The 27771-nt window shown below is 52.5% G+C and overlaps 1 protein-coding gene across 1 annotated transcript in view; it reads right to left on the reverse strand.

Annotated features, from left to right (window-relative positions):
• Positions 1–2336: 2336 nt before the first annotated feature.
• PHGDH (phosphoglycerate dehydrogenase) overlaps positions 2337–27771 on the reverse strand; it is a 32205-nt gene continuing 6770 nt past the window's right edge. Inside the window, exons 2-12 of the mRNA XM_047872837.1 lie at positions 27110–27261; positions 25345–25410; positions 19897–19951; positions 19700–19798; positions 11867–11999; positions 11220–11368; positions 9654–9806; positions 5963–6095; positions 4869–4999; positions 3572–3809; positions 2337–2647 (exon numbers count right to left, since the gene is read on the reverse strand). Of these exons, the coding sequence (XP_047728793.1) occupies positions 2493–2647; positions 3572–3809; positions 4869–4999; positions 5963–6095; positions 9654–9806; positions 11220–11368; positions 11867–11999; positions 19700–19798; positions 19897–19951; positions 25345–25410; positions 27110–27261 (1464 nt within the window). The 3' untranslated portion in view covers positions 2337–2492. The remainder of the gene's footprint in view (positions 2648–3571; positions 3810–4868; positions 5000–5962; positions 6096–9653; positions 9807–11219; positions 11369–11866; positions 12000–19699; positions 19799–19896; positions 19952–25344; positions 25411–27109; positions 27262–27771) is intronic.

A 27771-nucleotide genomic window follows, 5' to 3' on the forward strand; every position in this document is an offset into this window, starting at 1 on the left:
AACATATGCCTTTCCTAAGGTCTCTGGAGTGGCATCTGTAGGCGTGGGGAAAAAACCCTACTCACCGGAGTTCTTGAGATCAGAGTTTCTGGGCCTCCCTTGCCTTCTATCCAAATGGAGCTCACTGTGGGGTCTTAGTGCTGAAACTGCCTCTGCTGGCCTGAGCAACCAGAACCTTCCATATCACCCGATGCTGGTGCCTGCCTCCACTCAGGAGCCATGTGAACACAATGTGGGCGTGATCATAAAAAGATTTAACAACGAGGATATCAGGATGCCGACCCGTTGAATAGATGCTGCCTGTGCCCTTGGCACACCAGCCGGTTATCAGCCCTGGTTCAACCCAGGGCACCCAAGGTGTCATTGGTCATTGCATCTACTGCACAGAGGTTCCTGGCCCCATGCAAGTCCCCTCCTTCACTGAGAGCACTGGGCCTTCCTCTCATGGGTCTGGGAGCACTTCCTTGAAACTGACACCTGCTGGCTGTGAAAAGAGCCCTCCCCACCAATGAAAGGTCAGCACAGGAGGGAAGGATTTTCAGTTGCCCTGTCCCACGTTCACCCTAAAGTCTGCTACTATCATTGGTTTATTTGTCCACAGAGGGCTGGTGGGTAAAGGATTTCCCTGTGTAGGAAAAAAAAAAAAATTGCCCTGGGTGACCTGGAGCAGGATAGAGGATGAAAGGATCACTAGGTAAGGGCACCAAGCCACGTTACAGGTGCCTCAAGCAGGAATGCATCACATGATGCACACGCATCAACACAGACGTGAAGACTGGCCGGCCCACTGCTTCCATCAGAGAGCTGAAGGCACGCCTCTCCTTCCAGGTCAAGATACACAAGAATGACATTGCTCTCCAAAGTGAGGTGTACAGAGATGCCACAAACCACAGAGGGACACCGAGGAATAAACAGCATCCTCTGTGTGGCACCAGCTGGGTTTGCAAGTCTTGCTTTTATGGATCTGGAAGTTATGTGGATGGTCGTGGGACAAGACGATGCAAGGAAATTGTCCCATGCCTTTTCATGCCACCAAGGCTAGAAAGCCACTTAGAGATGCTCCAGTAGTTAGAGTTCCCAGAAGTTGTTCTGACCACCTTTGAGCACCAAGTACGGTGTGTCCAGAGAGTTTTGAAGAAAAACACCGAGACTGAATGTTGAGTTCGAATTTCAATGCACTTTGGAACTTGATCAGTTTCAGCCTGCTTTTCTAGGATCGGTGGCCTCAAGGGAAGGCCTCGTTGGTGCATGGGATTCTGTGAAAGAGACTGAGGGAGACCTGCCGTCTACTCTCAAAGAAAGGGATGAAGAAACTCGTATTTACCAAGTGCACTTCCCAGAAACCCCATGTTAATTGCTTTAATCCTCACTGGGGTTCTGAGGCACCCATCCCTCCTCCTGATGAGAAAACAAAGGTTTAGGAGAATTAGACATTCCTTGAAGGCCCACCCTTTTCTCGGAGCACTGCAGACACAGCACAGCCACCATCTCCAGCGGTTCCCCTGGGCCTTTCACTCAATCACAGCACTCAAGAGGCCATAGTGGGGGGTCGCTCCCGCGAATGCCCACCAGCAGCCCTGGGCCAGGCCTTCTCAGTCCAGATGGGAGCCTCAAAAACAGATGCTATTGGGCCCAAGGTAGGTATAGGTCATCTCCTCCTAAAGGGGAGGAACCATCAAAAGGTAAAGCCCTTAGGGTCAGAGAGTGCCATTCTGTCATGTTTCGTGAAAACCATCTTTTTTTTTTTCTTTTTTAAAGTCAAGTAATATACTGTCCAACCCGTTCTGAGCTGGCTTTGTGAAATCGCAAGTATTCTCATGCCTCATACCTTAACTTACTTTCTTCCCCTTATGAAACCTTCCGAACACCTCAGGGATATCACCCTCAGCTCAAATCATGCCTCTTCTGGACTCAACATGAATTCATACACACCTCAGCACACCCAGTGGCCTCTGTGTGCTGTCCCTCCCACTGAATGGTGACTTCTTTGGGAACGGCCCGGGTTTTAAGCTTCCTCCTAGGCAAATCACCTAGCCTGCGTGCGTAACGTGCCCGTTTGAGGAATTCTGTTTTTTCACGTGCACGTATACTCCCAGATGGAAGGGATCTGAAATACCACAGGATTCTGAAATACCGAGTTTTCTACCTGCAAAAAATGCGCTTGAATAACCTGAGAGACAGACAAGAGAGGGATCCCTCTTCTGAGCACACACCCAGGCATGCACTTTGCTCACCCCAGTCTCCCGCCACACCCACTACCCTCCTGCAGCCGAACCTTGCCCACGGCTGCCTGCGGGTGCCCTCTGGTGGCTCTTCAGGGTAATAACAGCAGCGCATTGGCGATCTGGGGTAGGCTTTTTATTGGGTGGTTCTCACTGCTCTACAGAGGTCAGCTGAGGTCTGCAGAGTAAGCAGTGTCGGCCCGAGAGATGTGGATCTCCTCTCTCTGTTGGTCACGGTGGGCAGGTTTTCTTCAGAAAAGCCCCCAGGGCTCAGAACTGGAACTGGAAAGCCTCAGTCACATGTTGCTTCCACGCGTCCAGGCTGGGCAGCAGAGAGGAGAGGCCCATGACGTGCCAGGTCTCCCCATTTGACACCATCGAGGTCTGGTAAGACAGCAGCTGCACTCCTGCCTCTGCCAGAAGGCCTGGGAAGTAGACAGACAAACTCCTGGTTGGCACGGGGCATGGGGGAAGAAGCAAGAGGCAGGGAGCAGGATTGGAAGTCCTGGATTCCTGTGATCAAAGTTGCAATGGGGGGTGATAGTCTCAGAATCAAAGAGCTAAGGGACAGTTCACCAGGGCACCTGCCCAGCTTCCCTCGCTATCCAGAGACTCTTTAGGAACACCCTGACCATCAGGCAAGGCAGAGAAGGGAAGATCCAGCCACAGATTTCGAGCCTTCTCCTGACTGCTTGTTGTAGGTTTTATCTGGACCAACAGCAAAGGAGAAAAGCAGGGGAAAGTGCCTCTGGTCAGCTGGCAAGGATGGTGAAATTAGGCCCTTTGAGGTCTGTGGATGCACTCAGCCAAACCTGGAAGGGCTCCAATACTCCCAGTGTCTCGGTGCCAGAGGCCTGGGGCAGGTCCAAGATGCTCACGACTGCCGGAGCGGATGTCTACACAGGCTGGGTTGCTGTCCGGCCCGCAGGCAGGAGAGCCACACTCAAAGGCTCAGAGTTCCTGGGTCCAGAGGCCTGGGACCCAGCTCTCCAGGCACGTCCACGCTGTGTGCTTAATATGGTGAGCAGGACAGTCAGTAGGGGCTCTGGGGTCCTACCGCCGGCCCACGGTTCTGTGACCTGAGATAAGGCACTTTCTCTCTGAACTCTGTATCCACTTCCCAAATATTCTGGGAACTGGCAAGATAGCCCCCCCCCCCCCCCCCCCACTGTGTGCTGCAGATCCAGAAATGCCCTGAGGGGCAGAGAGGGGCTACAGGAGGCAAAGGTCCATGGAGCCCAATGCCAGGGGAGACTGCCGCCCCCTCCCCCCCCCGCCCTAGTCCCGTGCCACACACACACTCGCCCCTGCTTCAAGGGCACAGGCCAGCCCTACAAACCCCTCCTCACCAATCATGGTGGGCAGCATCGCAGGATTAGCCGGCTGAGCCCGGAAGATGAGCAGGGGCAGACCCCTGCGGAGAGGCACCTCTGGCCTGAAGACAGCTCCGTTGAGCGCCTGCAGCACTGGCGTGGTGCCCTGGACCAAGCCCACAGTCTGGTAGGGGGCACCTGCCAGGGCCACGGTCAACAGGCTTTCCCCACAGCACTGCTCCCCTGGCCCAGCAGGGTTGTGGGAGGTGGTCACCTGTGGGGAGAAGGCAAGGGGGCTCCGTTATGCCTGCCGGCTGCATTGCATCCCCCCCTGTGTCCACCTCACTGCTGATCTGTAGCGCTCCAGGCCAGTCAAAATGCTCAGCGATTCAGGGCCGGAGGAGAGGGCCAATGGGCCCAGTCAGGTGTCCCTGAGCATTAGCTTCCTGGGACAGTCAACGGCCTCCGTCAAGGGAGGGCAAGGAGAGATCTGCCAGGTGCGGGCAAAGGCTGGGAGCTGGGAAGGAGGAGAAAGGGGGCGGCCCGCCCTGCCCACCACTTCCTGCATAGACTCCCCAGCCTAGTGGAGGAGGAGAAGAAGAGGGGAGCCATGGGAGTTCCCGCTGGCTGAGAAACGCAGGCTGTGCTCTAAAAAGGGAAGCAGAGGGGAAGACACCAAAGGGGAGGCATGAGGGCCGTGTAGGAAGCTTCCAGAATTTGCAAGCTAATCAAGAAACTGGGTGCTATGGGGACGCCTGGGTGGCTCAGTCGGTTAAGCGTCCGACTTCGGCCCATGTCATGATCTCACAGTTGGTGGGTTTGAGCCCCGCATCAGGCTCTGTGCTGACTGCTTGGAGCCTGGAGCCTGCTTGGGATTCTGTGTCTCCCTCTCTCTCTGCCCCTCCCCCACTCACACTCTGTCTCTTGAAAATAAACAAATGTTAAAAAAAAAAAAAAGAAAAGAAAAAGAAAGAAAGAAACTGGGTGCTATGGTAAGAGGAGTCAGAGACTGCTGGTCTACCTCCCAGCCTCCGGCCAGATGCAGCCTGGCCCCTTGTCTTCCTCAGCTGTAAAATAGGGTGCTGCTCCGGCCTCCCATTCTCATGGGCACTTATACACAAAGCACTATCAGGAGGGCTGGGTTCACTCAGCAACACTCAGACGCAGGCGGACAGAGAAACGATGGCTGCCTATCACAGGCGGTCAGTGTCAATGACGGGGCCTGCACTCGGGGCTCCCACTCAATGAGCGGGGCTGTAAGCATATTCTGGAAAGGTAGGGAGAGAAGGGCAGGGCCCAGAGGGAAAGGAAAGGGGGGGCGAGGGGCACACACATTGAGGCCAGCCTCTTTCACCAGCAGCTTGGCATTCACCAAGTTCACATCCGCCTGATTGGAAGTATCTTTGAGGAGGCCGACAATGACCGCGGGGCTCAGGCAGTTCCCAGCATTCTTCAGGGAGGTTCCTGGGGACGGAGAAGTTATCATAAGATCACCGTTTGGTGAACAACACAGGAGCCGCGGGCCGGAGACCACTGGCGCCTAGCTTTGGGTCGCGGCCTCCTCGCTGCCCTGTCCCCCCCACCCCCCACCCTGCCCAGGGCAGCTCTGCTTCCCTCTGGAGGGCAGAGAGCCAGTAACTGCCACCCAGTTCCCCGAATTGTTTTCTCCGGGGATCCCCTGGCTCTGACCTTGCCTATTACTGGCAGTGCTCAGGGTCTAACCACCCCCGAGCTCTCCCCAAGTGAGCAGATGCATAGCAGGCCATAGTGGGGGGCAAGCCGCGGCAGGGTTTGGGGAGCTAGACTCCTCCCCCATCTCTCACCACATCTGCACAAGCTGGGCCCACTGCAAAAGTGGCTGGAGCCTGAGGGCAGACCTCAAGTACTGTCCTCATGCCCACTCCCCAGCTGATCAACTGCTCCCCAGGGCCATCGGCTTGCCCGAGGACCCACCTTACTACGTCACAGAGCCCGAACTGTCCCACCGCCTCGTCTAGCACCCCCCACCCCAACTCTCACTTTACAGGTCAAGAACCCAAGGCTCAGAGAAAGGAAAGTCACACAGCAGGTAAGCGACAGGGCCAAACCCAGAATCAAAGGTCCTGTCGCTTAATCTGGGACTCCCTCCACCAATCCTGTGGCCTCTCATGTGAAACTCTGTCTCTTGTGGAGGTTTCTCTGGCACCCAGAACACCTACATCTTAAAAATACTATACAAACGTGACTTGTGAAAATCACATGTATTTCCCAGTGATTTTTCTGCGCCCCTCCCCTCTTTCCCCACTGGGTAGCAAGTGAGCCATATGCGGACATAACGTGGGACATGGGGTCACAAGACCAGGTCAAGTTGCTTCCCAGTCCCTCACTGTCGCTGAACTGCTGCACACACAACCCTCTTCCCCTCCCTCTGCAGTGTCCCCAGCTCACCCTGTGTTACCACCTGGATGGTCCCTTTGGGGGATCCAGCCCAGGCTCGCATCAGTGCCCCCAGAGCTTCTGCCAGACCAATCCAAGGCTTGGTGTGCGGAGAGAAGGCACTGGTAAGGGCCTGGGCGTTCACCTGCACAGAAAGGGGAGCAGAGCTAAGGTCAGGAAAAGGAGGGGCAAACGTCTGCCCATCTCGGCTACCAACCACAGCTCCACGTAGACAGCAAAAGGCACAGACCCATCCTTGCTTCGTGTGCCTGAGGGGCTGGGAGGGAAGGCAACTTCCATCAGCCACCAAGACAATAACTTGCTGGGGATTGCTGTAGAGCCAGAAAAGCACACAAAAGGCTAAGACCGTTCCAAATCTCTAGAAGGGGGATAAAGGAATGTCTCCCTCCCTGAACAGTGCCAGCCTCACCCCCCCGCCCCCCGCAGTGGGAGACTGGTCTTTCCTGTGCTGGGGAAGGGTCCAGACGGCACAGTAGGAAGGTGGGTCTTTGACGTAAGCTGTATGGCAAGTCACAGATCACTTGGACCTAGAGTGGTAGGTCATTCCAGGATGCCTTCCTGTTTACTTTATACCTCAATTAAAAGAGTGTGTACATGGTCATTAATCACTTTGACCAAATATCACAATTTGTGAAGTTGAATTCACATACTCTTGATGATCCTATCACCTTTCAAACATTGGCCCACCACAAGGCAACCGGGGCAGCTAAAGGGGGCAAAAGCCATGTGTCCTTCTAAAGGTAGAAGTCTAGGGGCACCTGGGTAGCTCAGGCGGTTAAGCATCTGACTTCGGCTCAGGTCATGATCTCGTGGTTCATGAGTTTGAGCCCCATGCCTGGCTCTGTGCTGACAGCTCAGAGCCTGGAGCTTGCTTCAGATTCTGTGTCTCCCTCTCTCTCTGCCCGTCCCCTGCTGTGCTCTGTCTCTCTTTCTCTATCAAAAATAAATAAATGTTAAAAAAAATTTTTTTTAAAGGTAGAAGTCTAGGGTAGGTCTGGACCCCCAACCAGGAACTTGATAACAAAGCCAGCTTGTCCTGGGTCAGAATTTTGATTCCATTTTGTGGCTCAAGATGGTCTGGCTCTGTAAATAAACTCTACCAAAAAAAAAAAGGGTGAAGCACCTGGGTGGCTCAGTTGGATAAGCATTTGACTCTTAATTTCAGCTCAGGTCCTGATCTCATGGTTTGTGAGTTTGAGCCCTGTGTAGGGCTTTGTGCTGACAACACAGAGCCTGCTTGGGATGCTCTCTCTCCCTCTCTCTCTGTCCTTTCCTTGCGTATGCACTCTCTCTCAAAATAAATAAATAAACTTAAAAGAAGAAAAGAAAAGAAAAGAGAAAAGAAAAAAAAGAAAAAAGAAAAGAAAAAAAGAAAAAAGATGGTCTGGCTCTGAAATTAAGCACTGGCCACTTTGGTGACTCAACATGTACAAAGAACCAAAGAATTGAAGAAGGATTTAATTTGAAACCTGGGGTTCGATCCAAATCAAACAGGCTGCTGATGTTGGAAATAGCCAGGGGGCAGAGCTTCCCACCAGACCCTTCTGCGCGGGTGGCATCCTGGCTGGAGGGCTCCTGTGGCAGGGTTCCCCTGCTCCTCTCCAAGGGGCACAGGAAAGAGCAGCAGTGAACCAGGAGGTGGGATGAGGCAGGCCCAGTGGCCAGGAGCAGAGTGGAAGTGCCACCTGCCAGCGGGCTGGGCTGAGCTTGCAGAACGTGGAGGAAAGTGTCCTCTGGGCAGCCCCTGCCGGAACCCAACCCGGGGGTGCTCCTTGCAGGGTCACAGAACAAGCGGAAGGGCTCCAAGAGTCAGGGGCCTGACCCTACTGTTAGTCTGTGTCTAAGGTTAGGACAGAACGAAACTGAAGTGGACGCACGGGGAGAGATTTCCCATGTGGCACAAATGTCTTTCTTTCCAAAAGCCTACCGCAGGACAGCCAGCCGCTTTGCGTGAGACTTAAATTTTCCCAAGTCTAGGGGCACCCGGGTGATTCATTTGGTTAAGCCTCAGACTTCGGCTCAGGTCACGATCTCACAGTTCGTGGGTTTGAGCCCCACATCGGGCTCTGTGCTGACAGTTCAGAGCCTGGAGCCTGCTTCGGATTCTGTGTCTTTTTCTCTTTCGGTCCCTTCCAGCCTTGCGCTCTCTCTCAAAAATAAATAAACATTAAAAATAATTAAAAAAAATTTTTTGCCCAAGTTTACTTTGACCAAGAGAGTTTACCTCTGATATAAGATGGGAATAGCTTGTGGTTCCATTTGATGGAGCTGGTAAGGAGCCCCCAGCATGAAAAGGCCTGGAATGCCACCATGACCTAATGACACCATGGGAACTCCCAAGGGCTGTGACAGGTGGGCAGACGCATGCCTGGCAAAGGGCTACAAAGGGAAAAGCCCAGCCCCAGTTGGTGGATACTGGCCACTGCCCAGGCCTCAGCCCAGATCCCAGTGCATCACCTGGGGGGACCTGCTCAGAAACTAGATGTGCAAAGGGAGAAAGTGCCCCCCACTCTGGGGAGCCAAGTGACGCAGAATACATAGGGGAGAGGCACACAGCTGGGCTGGCCAAGTGTGATCGCTGACTACCAGGATGGCCCTGGGGGCGGGGGATGGGGTCGGTCCTTCAGGGGAGCAGCTGGCTCCCTTACTCCCTCAGGGTGTAGACGGCAGGGTGGCCCGGAAAGCTGGGCTATCAAACCAGGGCTGGCAGGCTGAACAAAGCATCCTGTGTCTCTCCTGCTATGGTTCCATCCTAGGCTGTGAAAATCCCCAGGCTGAGGGTCAGCCAGGAAGGTCGGGGACCAGCCTTGGCTCCCTTCTGGAGGGAGATAAACTTAAAGATATAAACTCATGAGATCTTAACAAGGGAGAATATGGTCCATTGCCAATGGGTTGAAACTGGACTGGAAAGGTCAAGCAAGTCTTTGTGAAGGGATGGCAAGCCCCCCGAAAGAGAGCTATGCCTTCCTTAGTCATCGGTGTCCCCAGAGGGTTAGGACAGATTCTGGTACTCACTGGAGCTTAAGGGACATCCAAAGACTGAATGATTGAGACGGGACCGGAAGTAAGTTAAGTTAAGCTTGGAGGCAAAATGTGCCAGGAAGGGCTGAGTATGAGCTAAGAGAGGAAGTAGGGATACCAGGCCATGATTTGGGGAAAGAGAGGGGGCTTGGGGGGGTTCATTCTGGGACTGGGGACTCATCCTGCCCAGGGTTCTAAGGTGGACATGGGACAAGGAACACTCAGGCCTCGGAGGTGAGAGAGGACCCTGACAAGCTTCTCCACCGGCCGGGTCCCCAGCTGCCACTCCCCACGGCATCCAGCATCATCCAGCATCACCCAGGCCACACTCCTTCATTCCCGAGGCTTGTGGAGAACAAAGGAGGGTTTCTCTGGAGCCCAGACCCTGGGAAGAGCAGCAATCTCAGCAGCAAGGCTACAATATAGCAGTGCCGAGCCTGCTCCCCACAGCCCGGCTGTAGCTACCAAGGCTGGGACAGGGCGGCTCCTGCCACCCCACTCACAGGCCTGGCTCAGGGGACTCCTTATCTTCTGCTCCCAGAGCAGAATCAGATCGGCACACTACTGTTCACAGGAGCTATCACCACTCCCCAAAACCAGATGCCCCGCTCCTGCTCCTCCCCCTGAACCCTGGGCTCCAGCCCCACTTGGCCATACTTACCACCCCCGCCAGGGACTTCCCCTTCACCATGTCCACAAACTGGACGGCAATCTCCTCCCCGCAGCGGCTCTGGGCCTCCTTGGTGCTGGCACCCAGGTGGGGGCAGCTGATGACGCTCTCGTGGTCCACCAAGGCGCGGTCCCTCGGTGGCTCCTACCCAGAAAGAGACACCTCTTGGTTGGCTGCCCAGGGAAACCGGAGAGAAGGGCAGGGGTGATGACGCCTTCTACTTCAGTCTTGCCAGGTCGCTGGTCTCCAGGCCCGGCTTCCTCATTAATGTCCCACCACGGCAGAGTGGACAGAGGATGGATGGGATTTGCATCTCAGCTCCACTGTTTATGCGCCTTCGGGTAAATCTCCGCCTACTTCTCTGAGCCTTGGTTTCATCATCTATAAAATGGGCTAATACCAGCCAGCCGGTAACACTGCTGTGCAGATTATGTGCCAGTAACTCAGGAGGCTGTCAGCCAGTATTGCTGTTACTGGTTTTTCCCCTGAATCCGTGCAGCATGGACTGTCAGCTCTTCACACAGTAGGCTCTCTGCACAGGTGTCACATCCTGGCTGTCACCACAACCGGTGGTCCACCCGAGCCCCTCTGCCCACCCTCCAGTGTCCCTCCCACCCTTCGGCTCACTGAGCACAACGCACTGCCTTTGGGAACATCACTCAGGTCTCTTGTCTGGCTGCTTGGGCCTGTGAGTGCTGTCCACATATTAGCAAGTGCCATGAGGAGGCCAAAGACAGCAAGAGGAAGGTGCTGGGCTGGGGGATGGCCAGGCATGAGTCTCCTTCGAGAAGCTTACCGTGTGGTTAAGATGACCGGGAGTACCAACCCAAGGCACTGTGTCCCTGGGCAGGGAAGACACAGTGAGTGCTCCAGGGCTCAGAGAGGGCTGGGGACCCGCCAAGGCCCCACCGCAAGTAACCAGCAACCCCCAGCTGCCTAATCCAAAATCCCTGCTCTTTCTCCCGGATCTCTGATGCTGGTGGCAGGGCTTTTGAGAGAGGCCAACAGCATCCAAGTGGAAATGCCCTATCCATCATTCCAGCTCTCCCGTGGAGAGACAGAAAGAGCAGCCCATGCTCGGGACCAGGGGGACACTTCTGGCCATTATTCTCAGGCTTCGTTTCCTTCCCCGAAGAGAAGATAAGCCAATGGACACTGGGTGGAACGTCTTCTTGGCAATGGGATTCATTTCATCAGAGACCTGCACCAATACATTGCACCCTGCCCCAAGTGACCTCTCTCTGCCCCAGGTCCTCGACCTCAGAACTCATTTGTGGCACCGTCTCCCCAGAAGTTATCCACATGGCAGCAGTGGAGGGCGCCTGCGACCAGGAATTGGGTCCTATTTAACATCTGAGTTTTGCAAAAAACAACATGGCTGTCTCTGTAGTAAGCTCTGCGAGGGCTCCTCAGATCACAAGGGCATGATCTGTGGCAACACGATTTGTCCCGTTTACCACAGGTGCTAGAGACCCTAAGCCAAAGGCTTCTGTGCCTGCCGGGCTCTCTGCCTGGGGCCCCTCTGCTCACCGCTCCTGTCCTCTGCCAGGCACTCACCTCCGTAAACACGTCCAGTGCAGCACCAGCACACTGACCCGACTGCAGGGCCCGGAGCAGGGCGCCCTCGTCCACGATCCCTCCCCGAGCACAGTTCACCACACGCACCCCCTTCTTGCACTGGGCAAAGGTGCTGTCATTCAGCAAGCCTGCGAGGAGGGAGGAGATTTACTGCAGCGCCGGTGCTTGGCATCCAGGCACCAGTACCAGGCCCCCCTTTGCCCACCAGCTCCTTCCCCGCTGGCCTCCTTCCAGCAGGGCGACAGCCTCTCTGGTCTCACCTCTCCCTTCTCGGAAGCTCTGGGGCAAAAGTCTCTGTTCCAGACTTAGGCCTAACTCAGTTTAGAAACATCCGAGTACTGCCTGAGGTATGTGTGCATTGAGCAGGCCCCAGAACCAGAAAGGCCAGCAGTGGCCCCAGGAAAACACTGTGAGATCACTGGTCGGACACGTTGACCCAGTTCATACAGTGCATTTTCAGTTAGCTCACCCCTGCTCCGTGTGATGCAGGGCTGGCTAACAAAGCATCACCGTACGCCATGCCCGAGGGACCTGGTCACCAGCGTCTGCAGAAGGGCCAGACAGAGGGCCCACCCTGATCCGGTCTGTGGCTTCTGAGGCCAACCCATCAGCAGGGACACACGTACCCGTGGTGGAGGGCAGGAGAGGTGTGTGCACAGTGATAAAATCACAGAGAGGCCAGATCTCCTCCAGGGGCAGCTGCTCAACACCAAAGGAGGCCGAGACTTCCGGCGAAATGATGGGGTCGTACCCTATAGTCTGGTCAGAAGCGAGAGAGAGACAGAGAGAGGAGCTGATGTCACTATTAATTTTAGTATTGGTATTATTAATAACGGTGGCCATTTAGTGAGCCACTATTGCTAAACCTTTCCAAACGCCGGTTTACCTCTCACACTAATACAGTAAAGGCTGGCACTATTCTATTTTAGAGCTGGAGAAAGTGGGGCTCACACATTAGGAGGAGCAGGCCCCGAGTGCAAAGGGAGGCCCAGGCCCTTAACCATCAACAGATGCAAAAGCAGCGTGGGGTGGGGGGGTGTGGGGGGAAGGTGGAGCTCAGAAACTCATGGCAAGCAGGGAGCCCCGGAGAGGCAGGACGACCACTTGGGGAGCAGTGACGCACTCGTAGGGTACAACCAGGCAACAGAGGACAGGCTGGCCGTGGCCCAGGACCCACGGGGTCAGAGCGCAGGCAGGGGCACTGACAACTTCAGCAGAGTGAGGAAGCAGGGGGTGGGGGCAGTGTGATCAAGGAGACCAAGAATGGACACTGGGGAGTGGTGTAGACACATCAGCGAGGAAAGTTTGGTTCCTTCTTGAAGTTTCTTAAAATGCATCTTGTCTTGGAAGGCACGACTTGGTGACTAATCACACAGAGGTCTAAAGGATGAGAGACGGATCCTTTCAACAAGACAGGTTTGATGGGGGTGCGGAACAAGGACGTCAAGAGGGGGGAAAGGGAGACATAAAGGAACCGTGGATGGGGAGGGACCCAGAAGAACGTTCTGGGCTGACAGGGGAGGAGGGGATTCCCCAGGCGGAGTGACCTCTCCGAGGCTGCTGAGAAGGAAGGGAGGCTGACTCCTGGGAGACAGGGGGCAGGCAGGAAACTCCGGGGGTACAGACTCCATCAGCCTCATGGTATTTACCAAAGGCCATCAGATACCGGTGAGGGAAGGACAGTTGGAGAAGACAAAGCTCAGAAGAAAGAAGAAAGGAGGAGCAGTCATCGCTCATAATGGCGAACACTCCTTTCGCATTTACTATGTCAGGTGCTTCCAACTCATATCCAATGGATTAGGCACGATGATTTCCCCCATTTTACAGATGAGGAAAGTAAGGCAGCGAGGTGAAATGATTTAGTCATGGTCACACAGGGGGCAAATGGTGGCGTGGGGACAAGAACCAGTGTTTGGATTTTGGGGCCTGTGCCCACAGTGCCCATCCTTCTACATCAGGCAGGGAGGCTGAGAAGACAGGGGTGGAGGAAATAGACACTTCTCTCCTGCATCAGAACCAGTGTTGGGTGCCAGTCGCACAGGTCTCAGCCAGGGCAACGCTCTGAAGGTTACCAAGCCAGCACAAGAAGCTGGGAAGAACACCAATGAAGCATCACACCTCTTTCAACAGCAAAGACTTAATCCACTTTCTGTCGGGTCTACCCAGGAGGTCGACCCCGAACTCTCTCCTTCAGCTTGGTCCACGTCAGCAGCATTGACTGGGGGAAAGAGGTGTAGCAGCCATAAAAGCCTCAAAGGCATCAATGTCCTCAAGAAGGCAGGACAGCCAATTGACCTGGGCACACCGGCAGAAGCCAAGGGGCGGACACTGAACCAGGAGGCCTGGACCTGGCTCCTCAGTCCTAAGTAGAGGAATTAGGTGGATGATTTCAAAGTCCTCCCCTGTTCCAACATTCAATAATTCAATATTCCTTGAAAAAAAAAGTTCCCTTAACCCGGAAGCGTTACAGGTGAACCCTACAATGTTCAGAGATGGCCCAGGATTAAACAAAAACAAACAGAACAGAACGCATAATACTCGAACACTTTAACGGTGGTCACCTCTGTGTGGTGGAATTTTTTGCTCCTGTATGTTTTCCTGTGCTTTGTACTGTTTCCCCCACTGATCACCAATTCTTTGGGGGAAACATAAAAGTTATCTTAGAAAATCACAGCAAAGAAGCTTTCTATATAAAATTCAGCCCTTCCAGAGAAGGAACTGAAAATGGTTGGTTATGAATAAGGTACAGATTTCAGATCACGTTTTTCATCATCAGCCTCGTGGAACCAGGAAAGCCAAGGTGGAGGTTTGGGGGGAGAGGCTGTAGGTCATAAGGTCATGACCACCCCAGCCCAAATGGTCATTCCCTTCAGATAGAACCTATTCGTTTCGTGGGGACAATAAGGTGTCCGGGGGAGGAGAGAGGATCTCTGCCCATGTCCTTACAAGTCCTCTTTGTCTGCCGGCTCAGAGGCGGTCCGGAACAATGGCCCTGTTCATGTCTAATCCAGATGTACTTTGTTCATGTGAGTGGGGACAGGTCGGGAACACCAGCAGAGGTCACAAAGCCAAGCCTCATGGAGGCAAGTTCACGCGACGCTAGGGCTTCTGGGCTCTCAGGAGCCAAGAAGCAGCGGGGGGATGCTGGGAGGAAGGGTCCCGCGGGCCGAGCCTGGCTCAGCGTCCCCACGGGAGGGGCCTATAGCTAAAGGGGGAGATGGGGAAGGAGGAGATGGGCATCTTCCACAGTGGTCAACGGGCCCTGACTCAGCTTTCTTTCTCTTGTTCAGCTGTAGACAACTGCAGGGAAGAATTCGGCTGAGAAAACCCGTTTGCATTTTTCACTCGAGATCCTCAGGGCAGACAGGAGCTGAATGAACTCAGCCAGCAGTTGGGGTTCTCACATCAGGAGACCATTAGGGGAGGAGGGGGGAGTAGGAAGAGTGACACTGGGCCCAGGAGACCAATGTCTGAGTAGGGTCCTGACGGGTCCTGGAAAGGGTCAGATGTCCTGATGGACAGAAGTTGGAACAATTCCAGGTACATACCATCCAATGACTATTCCTAGAGGAGCCTTAGGGACACCCGCAGAGGGGCTCCACGCCTGAACCCCGGCCTCACCAGCCTCCTGTTGCTGGGCAGCAGCGGAAGCCTAGCTTTTCATGCAGAGCCACCTCCCCGTTGGTGACACAGAAGGCAGGAGAGGCTGCCTACGCCTACTCTGGGCCCTCTGGCTTAGCAGTGGATGCCAGAGAGCAAGGGGGCCTTTAAAGGAAAGGCGCCTCTCCATCATACCCCCTTTCTACCCCACATCCAATTCTTTTGCCTTAGGATTAGAACTCTCTCCCCTTTGGACAATGAAATCTTACCAGAAACCCAATATAAAAACTGACCAAGGCTGCAGAGGTGAAGGCCCAGAGCCCCACCACCTACTGTCTCCCGAGGGTCCCCCTCCTTGTGTCCCTAAGGCACCTTTCTGGAACTTCAGGCTCTGGGAAGAACTTGAAAATCAGTACTCTAGGGCAGCAGGAACTGCAGTTACCAGACTGAGATAGGAGCTGCCTGCCTCGGGAGGCTTTGTCCGGAGAAAGGAGGAGCACAGAGACACGGCATGGATCATGCACCATGCAGCCAGTGCAGATTGGGGCCGAAGACCGTGCTGGTGCACGACAAAGGGCACCAGACTGGAAGTCAGGAAACCTGGAGTTTCAGCTGGACTCCACCATTTACTAGTCCTATTATCTGGAACATTATCATACAGCCTTCCTGGGCCTCAGTTTCCTTATCTGTAAAACTGGGATGATAATATTGACCCCGAGGGGTCATCGTGAGCACAGTATCTGACCAGGCAGACCTCAGTAAATATTAGCTGGGTCTGAAAGAAATCAGTGAGAGCTGGCGCCTTGGGTTCAACGTCCACCCCTCTGGGCCAACTTCAGATTCATCACGACACTGGCCGCACAGTAACTGTCAAGAGATGCTTGTCTGCTCCTCAGGGAAAAACCTTGGTAAGAGAGTGCAAGGCTCAGCTCCTGGCGGGCTTGGGTCTGATCACACATTCTAGGGGACACGCCAGCGTGAATGTCTCCGAAGCGTACAACCTGTGATTCGGCACGAGGTTGGGAAAAATCTTCAGGCAGAAAGAATGCCATGGAGCCTGACTCAGATGACCCAGACCACCAGCAGGCTACCGGCTGCCAGAATTATACCGAAACACACATCTGTGCCATGAGGCCCAGAGCCAGTCAGCAGCTGCTCTCAGCGGGCCTGGGAAGGTTCCTTCCAGGCCTGTGCTCGTTGGGAACGACAGCATAGAAGGGCTCTCCCCCAACACACACTCAACCAGGTGCTTCTGGGAAGCCCCCTAGCAGAGCTAAGGTCCAGCATATCCCCCCTTCCCTGAGTGACCAGATAGTGACAAAGAAAGGACAGGAAAGAAAGGGGGGCAGCCCCCACATCTGAGCACAAAAGGGTCTCTGCCAACCCTCCTGTGACATGAAGGGGTCAACTCTTAAATCATGATACTGTGGAAGGGGCTGGATGTTAGTCATCCATTAACAGCCTCATTAGTGATTAACAGCCTGGGTGACAGATTAAAGCCCGGGGTAAGACCCGAGGGGAGGGGGTGATAAAGATAATCTGCACATGCTCAGCCTCGTTGCCTGAGCCGCCCAACCAGGACTCCTCGGAGTCTCCTCCGCCTCCCGGTCCACTCTGTCTTCAATCACAGTGTTCGCCCAAGTTACTGTAACAAACCACAGCCCTTAATAGTTTTATTCTATTTCCAACGACTGCACAGTGAACTCCCTGCTAAGGACCACTCCACAGATAAAGAAACTTGTAGCCCATGGGTAAGGGGTGCCTGGAGATACCAGAGTTTTAAAGGCCGTCTGCTTCTACATCTGCCAATGCATACACTTCGTCCACACATGCCGGCCAAGTACTCAAACAGTCTCACAGGTGTATCTGCAGTAGTGGGAGACTTGGCTCTCTCCCTTCCATCTGGGGCCAGCTCTGGCTGTAGCTCTGTTCCCTCGGGCATGTACCTCTTGGTCCTCCGTGGATCCACTGCTTAGAGAGCAATATTCTTCTACAGACTGCCCGTTAGCTATTGGGCAGCCTCCCAGGATGCCTCCCAAGTCACGATGGGGCTCAGTGACCCGAGTGCCTTCAACCCTTACTTAGGAAGTATAGACAGGAACCTCACACCATCACCTTCCATCTCCAGAACTTTCAGTCTCTCAGAGCTTGGGTTCACAATACTTCAGAGTCTGACTGGTACAGAGCATGAGAAATGTCACCTTCCTTGTTCTGGAAGCCATGCTTCTTTTAATGCTGCCAAACATCACATGACCTTCCTATCAGCCATGCCACTTTTAACTGTACACTGTATTTCTGTCAACCAAAGGTCCCCCCCCTACAAAAGCTTTTTAACAACACCTCTACATCTAATATATGTTCAGTTGCTTTGGGGGACCATGTGTAGGGCACTGATAGGTATTCTAGCTAGACTTCCTGTTAGGATGCCCAACTAGCATTCTAGCCTTCTTATGTTTTTTAGGATCTCATTCCACACCCTTGAGAATTAACCACCTCTCCCTGCTTCCTGTCATCCAGGCCATTGATGAAAAAGGTGGAGAAAGCAGAGAGCCCTTCACCATCCTGGACCATCTCCCTCCAGATGGAGACAGGGCTATGCTCAACCAGTTACTAAAGCCTTAGCACCAAGCTCACGTTTTCCATCTTAATCCCAAGGGTATCATGAAAGACCTCACCAACGTCTTACTGACATCCGCATTTCCAAACCATCTAAATGTCTATCCTTGAGGAAGTGGCTAAATAAAAGACTATTTGTCTACACAACAGAATTCCACGCAATAGTTTAAAAATATGGTAAATGTATTTATTACAAGACATACATTTTTATGTTGGCAGCATGTATAACAGTCTATTCTCAAAGGGCACAGAATCCCTCTGTAGGCAAAGAACTGTATGCATTCCGTGTAAACGCACAGAAAAAAGTCCAAGGTGACACACGCCAAAGTGATGTTACCTGTGAGACCAGGATTGGGGTGGTACCCAAGGAGATAAGGATCTAAAAGTCAGTTTTTGTGAGAAGGCATTCACCTATTATCTAACTAAAATAAAATCTTAAACCCCCCAGGTACAAGACATCTGGGGATTCCCACCATCCATCAGTTTACTGCTGGTTTCCAAAGGCAGAACAAGGCCAAAGGAAAACAATTTGCGTCTAGTAAACACTGATCATTGTTTCCTGCCTGGATGCCGATAAACCCATCCCTTTCACAATTTGTTCAACGATCCTCCCTCCTCGCCCTTTGGAAAATGTTGCCCTTTGCAGCCGCTCACATCAACCTAGCAGACCTGGACCAAGCGGGTCAGCAATCTGTCTGCCCTGCGGCAAAACTCACCTGGGCTCAGGAATATGTTAGGAAGCTCCATCAAAGTGAGCAAAGAGTATAAACAAAGGCCACCTGGGCCACTCCGAAATGACCAGGGCTGCTGGCAAGGGTGGAGGGGTGGGGGGAATGACCATTCCAAGGGATGTTTCAGGGGTTTCCAAGGATCATGTCCCAAAGCAAGACAGCCAACAGTGACCCTCCAGAGACATCCGGACAGAAGAACCCCCAAGTGAAGCACCTAGGTGAAGCCCTGACCCCTGCTTTTAGAGCAGAGCCCTTACGTTAATCCCTCACAAAAGAGAGGAGGAGAAAGCACACCTTTCAGCACATGGCACCTCGCTGCCCCTGCACCAAAGGGATGGCTTTGGTTTGTTCTCATGACCAGTGGATCCTGGTGGGCCAGGGATCTCGAAAAACGTGCCGCGGCTTAGGGAAGATGTCTGGCTGGCATAAATAAATGTGGTGGGGAAGAGGGGCAGGATGGAGAGGAAGATGTTCAATGCGGTATGATCCGGCGCCCACCTGGGTTCTTGTCTACCTTCCGTTTGCGGGAGGTCTTAGCAAATACATACAAACTCCAGACATCAGTATAAAAGTAAGGGTTAATCTATAAGGTTCCTTCTAACTCTGTGAAGTGGGGAGGCGGGGGGAAGGACACAAGAAAGGGAGGAAGAAGGGGAGAAAGGGAGAATGCCATAGCAGGTCTATGAAAATTTTTCTAGAAATGATCTGCTTGTCAAAACTGTTTTCCTTTATATTTAACAAAAGCCTTCCTGGCTGCAGTTCGAACACACGATCCCCCCTGACAGCCCCGGTGAATAAGGAGACGTCAGCTAGCACTCCGAGCTGCCTGGTCCCTGGCCCCTGCAGGCGCTCTCCTATGTGTGGCTCAGCGGCCTCCCCCTTTTCAAGGCCTCCCGGACCGGCCTCAGGGGGTGGCACTGCTCTTAATGACAGCCCCTCGCTCAGCCAGAACCACTGAGTTCCCAGAGTGGGATAAAGCAGGTCCTGGAGGGAGACGGGGGTCAGGGAAGAGTTCTGAGAAATATGTCGTGCCTCAGCCACCGCAGGCTTGAACATCGTATCACGGCATACACGGAAGCACGTTGCTGCCTCTTCTGCACTAGGGAGTGGAGCCAGCCAGTGGATGGACAGCTGCTTTGCTAGAAGGCTCCAAATTTGCTCCTGTTTTTCTAAATTATCCCAGGGAACAGACACGGCAAAACAACGAGCCCTCGTGGCAGGGGAGGAAAAGGGCAGGACACTAGACCCCTCTGCTCCACGGGGACTCAGGGCAATTACTCCCCCTAGAGCTGAGTGGCCTGCACCAAGTTATTCCCAGATTTTGAGGTCAGGTATCCAGAATGGCAGGCCAACGTTCCTCCCCTCCCCGGCTACACTGCCTACTTAGTCAGGGGCTCTACCAGAGGGTCAGAGCCTCCTAGGAAAAAAACCTTTACCTTCTCTCGAGCAAGGCTGCCTTTCCCGAAACTGCTACAGAGAGCCCCACGTCCAAGGGGTTCGCCAGCCTCTTACCTTCATCCCAAAGGACTGCATTCGGGTGGCCACCTCTCTTCCGATCCTGCCCAGGCCAAGAATTCCCAGGATCTTTCCATTTAGCTCTGTTCCCATGAACTGCAAGCAAACAAGCAAAAGGCAAGGAAGCCAAAGTGAGCGGCAGAGTGGACCCCAGGCACCGAGCCAGACGGGGCGGGGCAAGACCGGCTGCTCACCTTCTTCCGTTCCCATTTGCCGTCCTTCATGGAAGCCGTGGCCTGGGGAATCTGCCTGCAAGGACAGACACAGGCTCAGCCGGGGCCCACGCGGGAGGCAGGGCTTGAGGTCTGACCGGCCGCCTCTGACAGTCATTCCCCTGGGGGCCGGGCTCAGTCTGGGTCTGGAGCTCAGGTACAGAGACACCGAGGGAGGTCAAGGGAGTAGAGCAGAGGGAAACCGCCCAGCGAGGCCTGACAGGGGAGCCCTGGGATTTCTGTCTCCAGCCAGGACTCCGAGTCAAGGTTCTGATTCCACCTCAACCACCAAGTGACTCTAGGCATGTAAGAAGTCAAAGCCAATCCTCCAGGGTTCCCAGGGATAACGAATGGGGTATTGAGTGACTCTGAAGACATCAGGTTCATTAAGGAAGTTCAAGGATTTTCATTTTGTTTTTCCATCAAAGGCTGCCACCTGCATCTTCTACTGTATCAACAGACAGCTGGTTATTTAATTCTTCATTACAGTTTCTTAAGCCACAGCAGTCTCAGGCTACCCTAGGACGGGTGGGTGCCACGGTGCATACCAACTCCTACCCCAACACCCAGCCTATTTCCTCCTATTGGTTACAACAAAGGTCTGAGTCTCCACCTGTTTTCTGGAGGGGACAAAGGAAGTTAGGGCAGAGTCAGAGGTGAGAGGGTAAGATTATGTCATCCGGGCTTCTCTGGAAGTGAAAAAGGGAGACAGGAAACAATGTTTAAAATGTTTAAGGAGTGGGGTGCTGGGTGGCTCAGTCAGTTAAACATCCAACTTCGGCTCAGGTCATGATCTCACAGTTCATGAGTTCGAGCCCAACGTCAGGCTCTATGAGGACAACCCAGTGCCTGGAGCCTTGCTTCGGATTCTGTGTCTCCCTCTCTCTCTGCCCCTTCCCCACTCACACTCTGTCTCTCTCTCAAAAATAAATAAAAATTAAAAAAATGTTTAAGGAGTACCTTCTCTATTTTAGACACTCCATAAGAAATGCATAGACAAGGGGCACCTGGGTGGCTCAGTTGGTTAAGCATCTGACTCTTGGTTTTGGCTCAGGTCATGATCTCACGATTTGTGGGTTCAAGCCCTACATCGGGCTCCAAGCTAACAGCACGGAGCCTGCTTGGGATTCTCTCTCTCCTTCTCTTTCTGTCCCTCCCCCCCCTCCCCCGCCGCTGCCACCGCCACCATGCAAGAGTGCTCTCTCTCTCTCTCTCTCTCTCAAAATAAAAAAATAAATTTAAAAAAATGCTTAGACACATCTTAGCACCTGTAATGCTCATAACATCTGCGTGGAGAGAGACAAGGCGGGGACTAAACACCCTGAGCAGGCATCACCCATTGGAAGTAGCTGAATTGACTCAAAGCCAAGGAGGACATCGCCCTCACAGTTAAACTCCAAAGTATTTAAATGCAGTCTTTCCCGCCAGTCACAAAACTCAGGGCGGTGTGTGTGTGTGTGCATGTGCGCACGCACACAAGCACGAGTGTGTAAACAGAGAGATTCCAACATGCTGTTCATGTATCTCCATCTCACTGAATTCTTATAAAAAATACACTTCGTGGTCTACACATGGCCGACACACTTCCATCTGAGGGCCGGTTGAGGGGGGCATCTGTGCCCCCGTGACGTCACGGGTAAGCTCACAAAGCTCAAGTAACACGCTTCATGGGGAGAAGCTCCCATCAGACCCATCAGGCCTCAGTAGTGGGTCCTCATTTCAGGAATGTCCCAAGGACAATGACTTTCCTTGAGGAAGTGCTTGCTTCTCAGCAAAGCTAGCCTGATAACATGCTCTAACCTAGTGAGACAGAGCCCACGGCCTCCTCTCAGGTCTGGCTCACTGCTACTCCCGAGCCCTGCTATTTCCTCCTCTCTGTTCTCCTGAGCCCACAGTACCATCCAAGACAGGTGCATGTGGCACCGTGGGGCACAAGACACTCCCAAGCCCCTCCAGGCGCCCACGAGTCCTCCTCAGGCTTTAACACTTCGGGGTCCTCACAGGACCAGTCTGGGGAGGACCGTGATGGGGGCGAGAGGTCTCCTGAGAACCAAATGGTAGCCTCCTGACTCACAAAAGGAGAAGGTAAAGCGGGGGAGAGGTTGCATTCCCCTCTCTTTCTTTCTGTGTCACTGTTCTCCTGCACCTCAGGAACTCCTGCCATCTGTTCAAAGTCCCCCACTGTGAGGCCCATTCAGGCCCTCTCTCCACCCACACTGCCCAACGCTCTCAACCTCACATCCACGGCTCCCACTGTGCTGTCGCTACCCTGCTGGAAAAGCAGTCTGACCAGACACACAAGAAGGTATGAGAGACTAGCCGTCTTCCTTCCTTCCTTCCTTCCTTCCTTCCTTTCTTCCCTTCCTTCCTTTCTTTCCTTTTCTTTCTTTCCTTCTTTCTTTCCTTCCTTCCCTTTCTTTCTCTTTCCTTTCTTTCCTTCCTTTCATTTCTTTTTCTTTCATTCCTTTCTTTCTTTCCTTCCTTACTTCCTTTTCTTTCTTTCTTTCTTTCTTTCTTTCTTTCTTTCTTTCCTTTCCTTTCTTTCTTTCCCTTTCTTTCTTTCTTTCTTTCTTCTTTTCTTTTCTTTCTTTCCCCCTTCCCTTCCCTTCCCTTCCCTTCCCTTCCCTTTTTTCTTCCTTTCAGAAAGGCAGAGAGAAAGGAGGACAGAAGATCCGAAGCAGGCTCTGTGCTGACAGCAGTGAGCCCAATACCAGGCTCAAACTCACAAAATGGGAGATCACCACCTGAGCCGAAGTTGGACGCTCAACTGACTGAGCCACCCAGGCGTCCCACAGGGTGCTCATTTCTTAGTTTTGACGTATCTTTGATGAGTGAGGTTGTTGGATGAGAGGTTGGAAATTTCACTTCCTTGAAATCCTTCTACTTTAGTTGGGTCCTGGAACAGGAGAAAAATTATTCCTGGCTCCCAAGCCTTTCTTTCTACCTCCAGAGAAGAGTAAGAGAATTAATTAGATAGAAAGCTGATAGAGAAGTCCCTCACTCAAAAAACAAAAACACCGCTGAATTTAACTGCACGAGGGAAACCAGGACATCGGGCTACTACAGTTGTCCAGGGGGAAATACATCCAGCCCCAAGGTTCTGGAAGCTGTAGACGGCCAGCTCAGGGACCCCATCCAGACTCTTTTCTCCAGTCTTTCCTCTTCACTGGCCATGAGTATCAGTGAATACCTAAGCGCTCCGGTAGGGGAAGAGTTAGAACAAAGGTCACTCCTCCAGACCCTGTCCCAGGAGGGAGAACAGGTTTGAGAGGGAGAGAGAGTTAATTTCTCAGCCCTAGAAGCCTCAGGCCCGAGTAGAGGAGTAAAGAGCCCTGTCTGCCTAGGTCCCCCTGGTTTAAGGATCTAAGGGTGTGAGAAGGGACCCAGTGAACTTTCTGACCTGTCCACTGGCTTCTTGCCCTCCGCACTGACCACAGAAATGCCTATTCAACAGCAGTGCTCAATAACATCATTTTACTACTGAACACATTATGTGCACCATATCTGTGAGTTCCTAGGCCATCCCCTCTACTGAAGAGGCCTGCACTCCCAGAATTCCTGCTGGAAGAGCAAGACATGTGACCATTTGAGTTCTCTTGTGTTAAGAATCCACAGGTAGGTACAGGGATCCCAGAGCGGCTTTGCTCCATTCTGTTACAATAAAGAGCTGTAGGGACAGTGACAGAGTGAAGTCCTGAAGGCCAGGGGAATCAGTGAGGGACACAGCCTAGCTGGGAGATCCAGAGAGAGCTTCCTAGATGAATTAACACTCCTGCTTCATCTTGAGAATAAGAGTTATCCAGAGAAAGATGATGGAGAAGACTAGTTAAAAATTGTGTATCAGAGGCACCTGGGTGGCTCAGTCAGTTAAGCGTTTGACTCTGCCTCAGATCATGATCTCGGGGTTTAAGAGTTCGAGCCCCGTGTCAGGCCCTGTACTGACAGCTCGGAGCCTGGAGTGTGTTTCAGATTCTGTGTGTCTCTCTCTCTCTGCCTCTCCCCTGTGCTCTCTCTCAAAAATAACTAAACATGAAAAAAATTTTTAGGGGCGCCTGGGTGGCTCAGTCAGTTAAGCGTCCGACTTTGGCTCAGGTCATGAAATCACAGTCTGTGAGTTCGAGCCCCGTGTCGGGCTCTGTGCTGACAGCTCAGAGCCTGGAGCTTGCTTCAGATTCTGTGTCTCCCTCTCTCTCTGCCCCTCCCCTGCTCATGCTCTCTCTCTGTCTCAAAAATAAATAAAAACATTAAAAAAATATTAAAAAAAATTTAAATCTCAGCCTTATCATTAAAAAAGATGTATCAATATTTCAATATTGGCAAATTGGTTATGACTAATCCACCATACTAATGTAAGATATTAATAATAGGGGAGGCTGAGTATGAAGTATATGGGAACTCTACTATCTTTACAACTTTTCTGTGTATCTAAAACTCTGAAAATATAAAGTTTATTGGGGCACCTGGGTGGTTCAGTCGGTTAAGCGTTCTGACTCTTGATTTCGGTTGAGGTCATGATCACACGGGTCATGGGATCAAGTCTCAGGTCATGACAAGTTGGAGCTTGCTTGGGATTCTCTCTCCCTCTCTCTGCCCCTACACCTCTCTCTCTCTCAAAATAGACAAATAAACTTAAAAAAAAAAGTTTATTTAAAAAATCCCTATGCCAAGTCTCACCCATGCCAATTAAATCAGAATTTTGGGAGTGCAAGCCAGGCATTAGTATTATCATCTCAGATGATATCAATGTCCAACAAAGTTTGGGAACCTGTGGTGTATGAGAAGTCCCTGAGGCGTGGAGGCTGTTACATTTTGGCATTAGTTCACTCAAAAATGTTCCCAAGTAAATAAAAATGTTGAGCATTTCTTCTATTTTACATCTATGTGAAGTTAAATTAAAAAAATTTTTTTTTGTTTAATGTTTATTTATTTTTGAAAGAGAGAGAGAGAGAGAGTGTGTGTGAGTGGGGGCGGGGCAGAGAGAGAGGGAGACACAGAATCTGAAGCAGGCTCCAGCCTCTGAGCTGTCAGCACAGAGCCCGATGCGGGGCTCGAACCCCCAAACCGTGAGATCATGACCTGAGCCAAAGTTGGAGGCTTACCTGACTGAGCCACCCAAGCGCCCCTAGTTGAATTTTTAATAATGAGTGTGATAAAAATAAAGTAATGCAATGACTTGGGGAAAAAAAAGAGATAATCGGGAAGGATATTCCAGGGAGCAGAAAACTTATTTTTGAGGCTTAGAGTTCAAAAAGCCAGAGGGTGGCGTAGACAGCAGGAAACGACGAAGGAGCGTTCCGTAAAGGACTAATGGCCTTGACGCATTTTTAGCAGTCTGCGTGTCACCAAGCGTTTCCGGGTCACTTTGTTTGGGGAGGTCATAACAACTGACACACCAGAGAGACTGGCTCCGCTCAGGAGTCAGGGACTTACCTGGCCAGGCACATGATCATCCCGCAGGTGAGCTCCGCAGCACTGAGGCTGTTCCCATTGGGGGTGCTGAAGAGCAAAGGAGAGAGGGGACTTCAGTAAGTCCAGACCCCATATCTCCACTCCTGTCCCAACGGAAAGCCTTGAGTGCGGTGTGCTGGCTCTCCCGCCCTCTCACCTCACCCACTCTTACAACCTCCAGCCCCATGCCTCCCCCCCGGGTTCTCCGATGGACCCCTCCCCTAATCCCAAGGCTAGAAGACAACCCCCTTGCCCTGACTCTATGCTTTTATGCAGAGGGACGTCCATTAGAGAAACACAGCTGGCCTCTTGACTCAAACTCGCTTCTCCGCAGGCAGAGAAGTGTCTCACTCGATGGGGAGATATAGATGTGACTCAGTCCTTTTCTTTGCTCTCCTTTCAGGAACTACATTCCCGCTGTTCTGTGTCATCTGTCTTAACCGGGGCTGCGCCCAAGATGGGTGAGCAAGTCCATCAGATTCAGGTCAGCCCACTGGCCACACACCTTCATCAAGTTGCCCAGCCTGGCTTCTGTCAATCACAAAGCTAGTATTTTTACCTCCACCTGACTGACTTCTCCTCCTATCTCTCAACAAGTTCTGAAGTGAGAAAGCTTCCTCACACCTTCACACACACAGCAATGCTGACTCTGCCCATTTCACAGACAGGAGAATAGAGCTGAAACTCACACAGGTATTTTTCTTTTCTCAAAGTCTCTTTGTTTTTTTTGTGAGGTTTTTTTTTTTGTTTGTTTTTTGTTTTTGGAATAGTTTATTAAAACACATATTCACTGCTTCTTGGCCTGCTGGCTAAGATCAAGTGTAACACACATGTTTAGCCTCCTTTTTCCTTTATTGGATCTTTCCATCTCTGGAAATGAAAGTTACAAGGAGGAAAAAAATTAAGAGATCCTACCAAAAAAAAAAAAAAAAAAAAAGGTCAAGATAAAAGGATTCTCAGAGCCTGTCTTTCCACCCAGCGAAAAGGCTAGACTGGGATGCTAGAGGAGGGGCAGGACTGGGGGCACTCCCTCTGTGTCCAAGGCAAGAACATAGGATGGGCTATGACCAATTAACCCCTCCGCTATAGGAGGAATCGGAGGGAAGGGAGGGCAAGATTTTGAGGACACAGCGTCCCAAGGGAAGGGAAGAGGCTGGAGAACAAAGAAGTGGGCTAGAATAACATTGCCACACCGTCTAAGTGCCAGACGGGAGCCAGAGGGAAGTGTGGCCTAGCCCTGGCACGCAGTCGTGACCTCTGCTCTGAGTTTCTGCAAAAACAGCTCTATTGGGACCCTTTCCCTCTTGGCCCTGGAGTGTGAAAGGGCAGCTGAGCTCCTGCCTGCAGAAGGGTGAGGGGAGGTGAGGAAGGGAAAGAATATAGTCACTCAACAAGCAAAGGCTGTGCTCGGCCAACAGGAAAACCTGACCCCAGACGCAGTGGAGGGGAAGGGGCAACGCTGGAGTAGGGAACGCAGACAGATGCACTAACATTCTTCCGTTTCCTGAACCAGGCTGCTGCTCAAACATCTGTGGGGTGGGCTTGGGAAGTGATTTGCGATTACAAGGAGAGCCTCCTGGTCAAACACCTGGGGCACCACTATGCTGTGAGCACGGACCATCTGTCTGGGCTCAGCCTGGACCAGCCATCCTCCTGAAAGCCTCCTACTCTGCCCTGGCCTTCTTGAAGTTTTCCCCTCCCCGCTTGTGGTGAGCCTCCACATGCCCTCCCGGGCTCCTCGACTTACTTCATGACCAGAACGCCCTTCCTGGTGGCAGCCTCCAGGTCGACGTTGTCCACACCCGTGCCGGCCCTGCCCACCACCTGGAGCCTCTCTGCTGCGTTGATGACATCAGCAGTCACCTTGGTGGCTGAGCGGACGATGAGGCCTTCACAATCCTGAGGCAGAAGAAACACCTGGGTCCACAGTTGGTCTTCCAGACCTCCTAGCACCTCTTTGCCCAAAGTGGGAGTTCTTGCCTGCCAGCTGACTTTGGATATATTCAGAGTAAGGAAGGGTCCGCCGTTAGTCAGGCCTGGAGTCAAGTCCCGGCTCCCTCCCCTAAGAGCTCAGAATTTGAGATCTGGCCTCCTCCAGTGCATGAGAAAATGAGCTAGGATAGGTATCGCACCTGGCAGGCTCTCTGGCCCCACTCAACGGACATGACCTCTTCATCGGACACTGCCCCGCTCAACAGACATGACCTCTTCCGTCAGACACTGCTGCTGAATGGAGAGGTGGGACCAAGTTCTACTTTGTAAGCCCCTATGACTGGCACATGCGAGGCACTCAGTAAGTGCTGGCTGGCTGAGCGACTAAAAAGTGAGGAAAAGACAAACTGTTGAAAGAAAGACATTTCCTAAAATAGAGACCAAAGTAAGAGGACGAAGGGAGAACAGTTCAACCAG

This window comes from Prionailurus viverrinus, chromosome C1, assembly GCF_022837055.1.
Source record: "Prionailurus viverrinus isolate Anna chromosome C1, UM_Priviv_1.0, whole genome shotgun sequence".
NCBI lineage: Eukaryota > Metazoa > Chordata > Mammalia > Carnivora > Felidae > Prionailurus > Prionailurus viverrinus.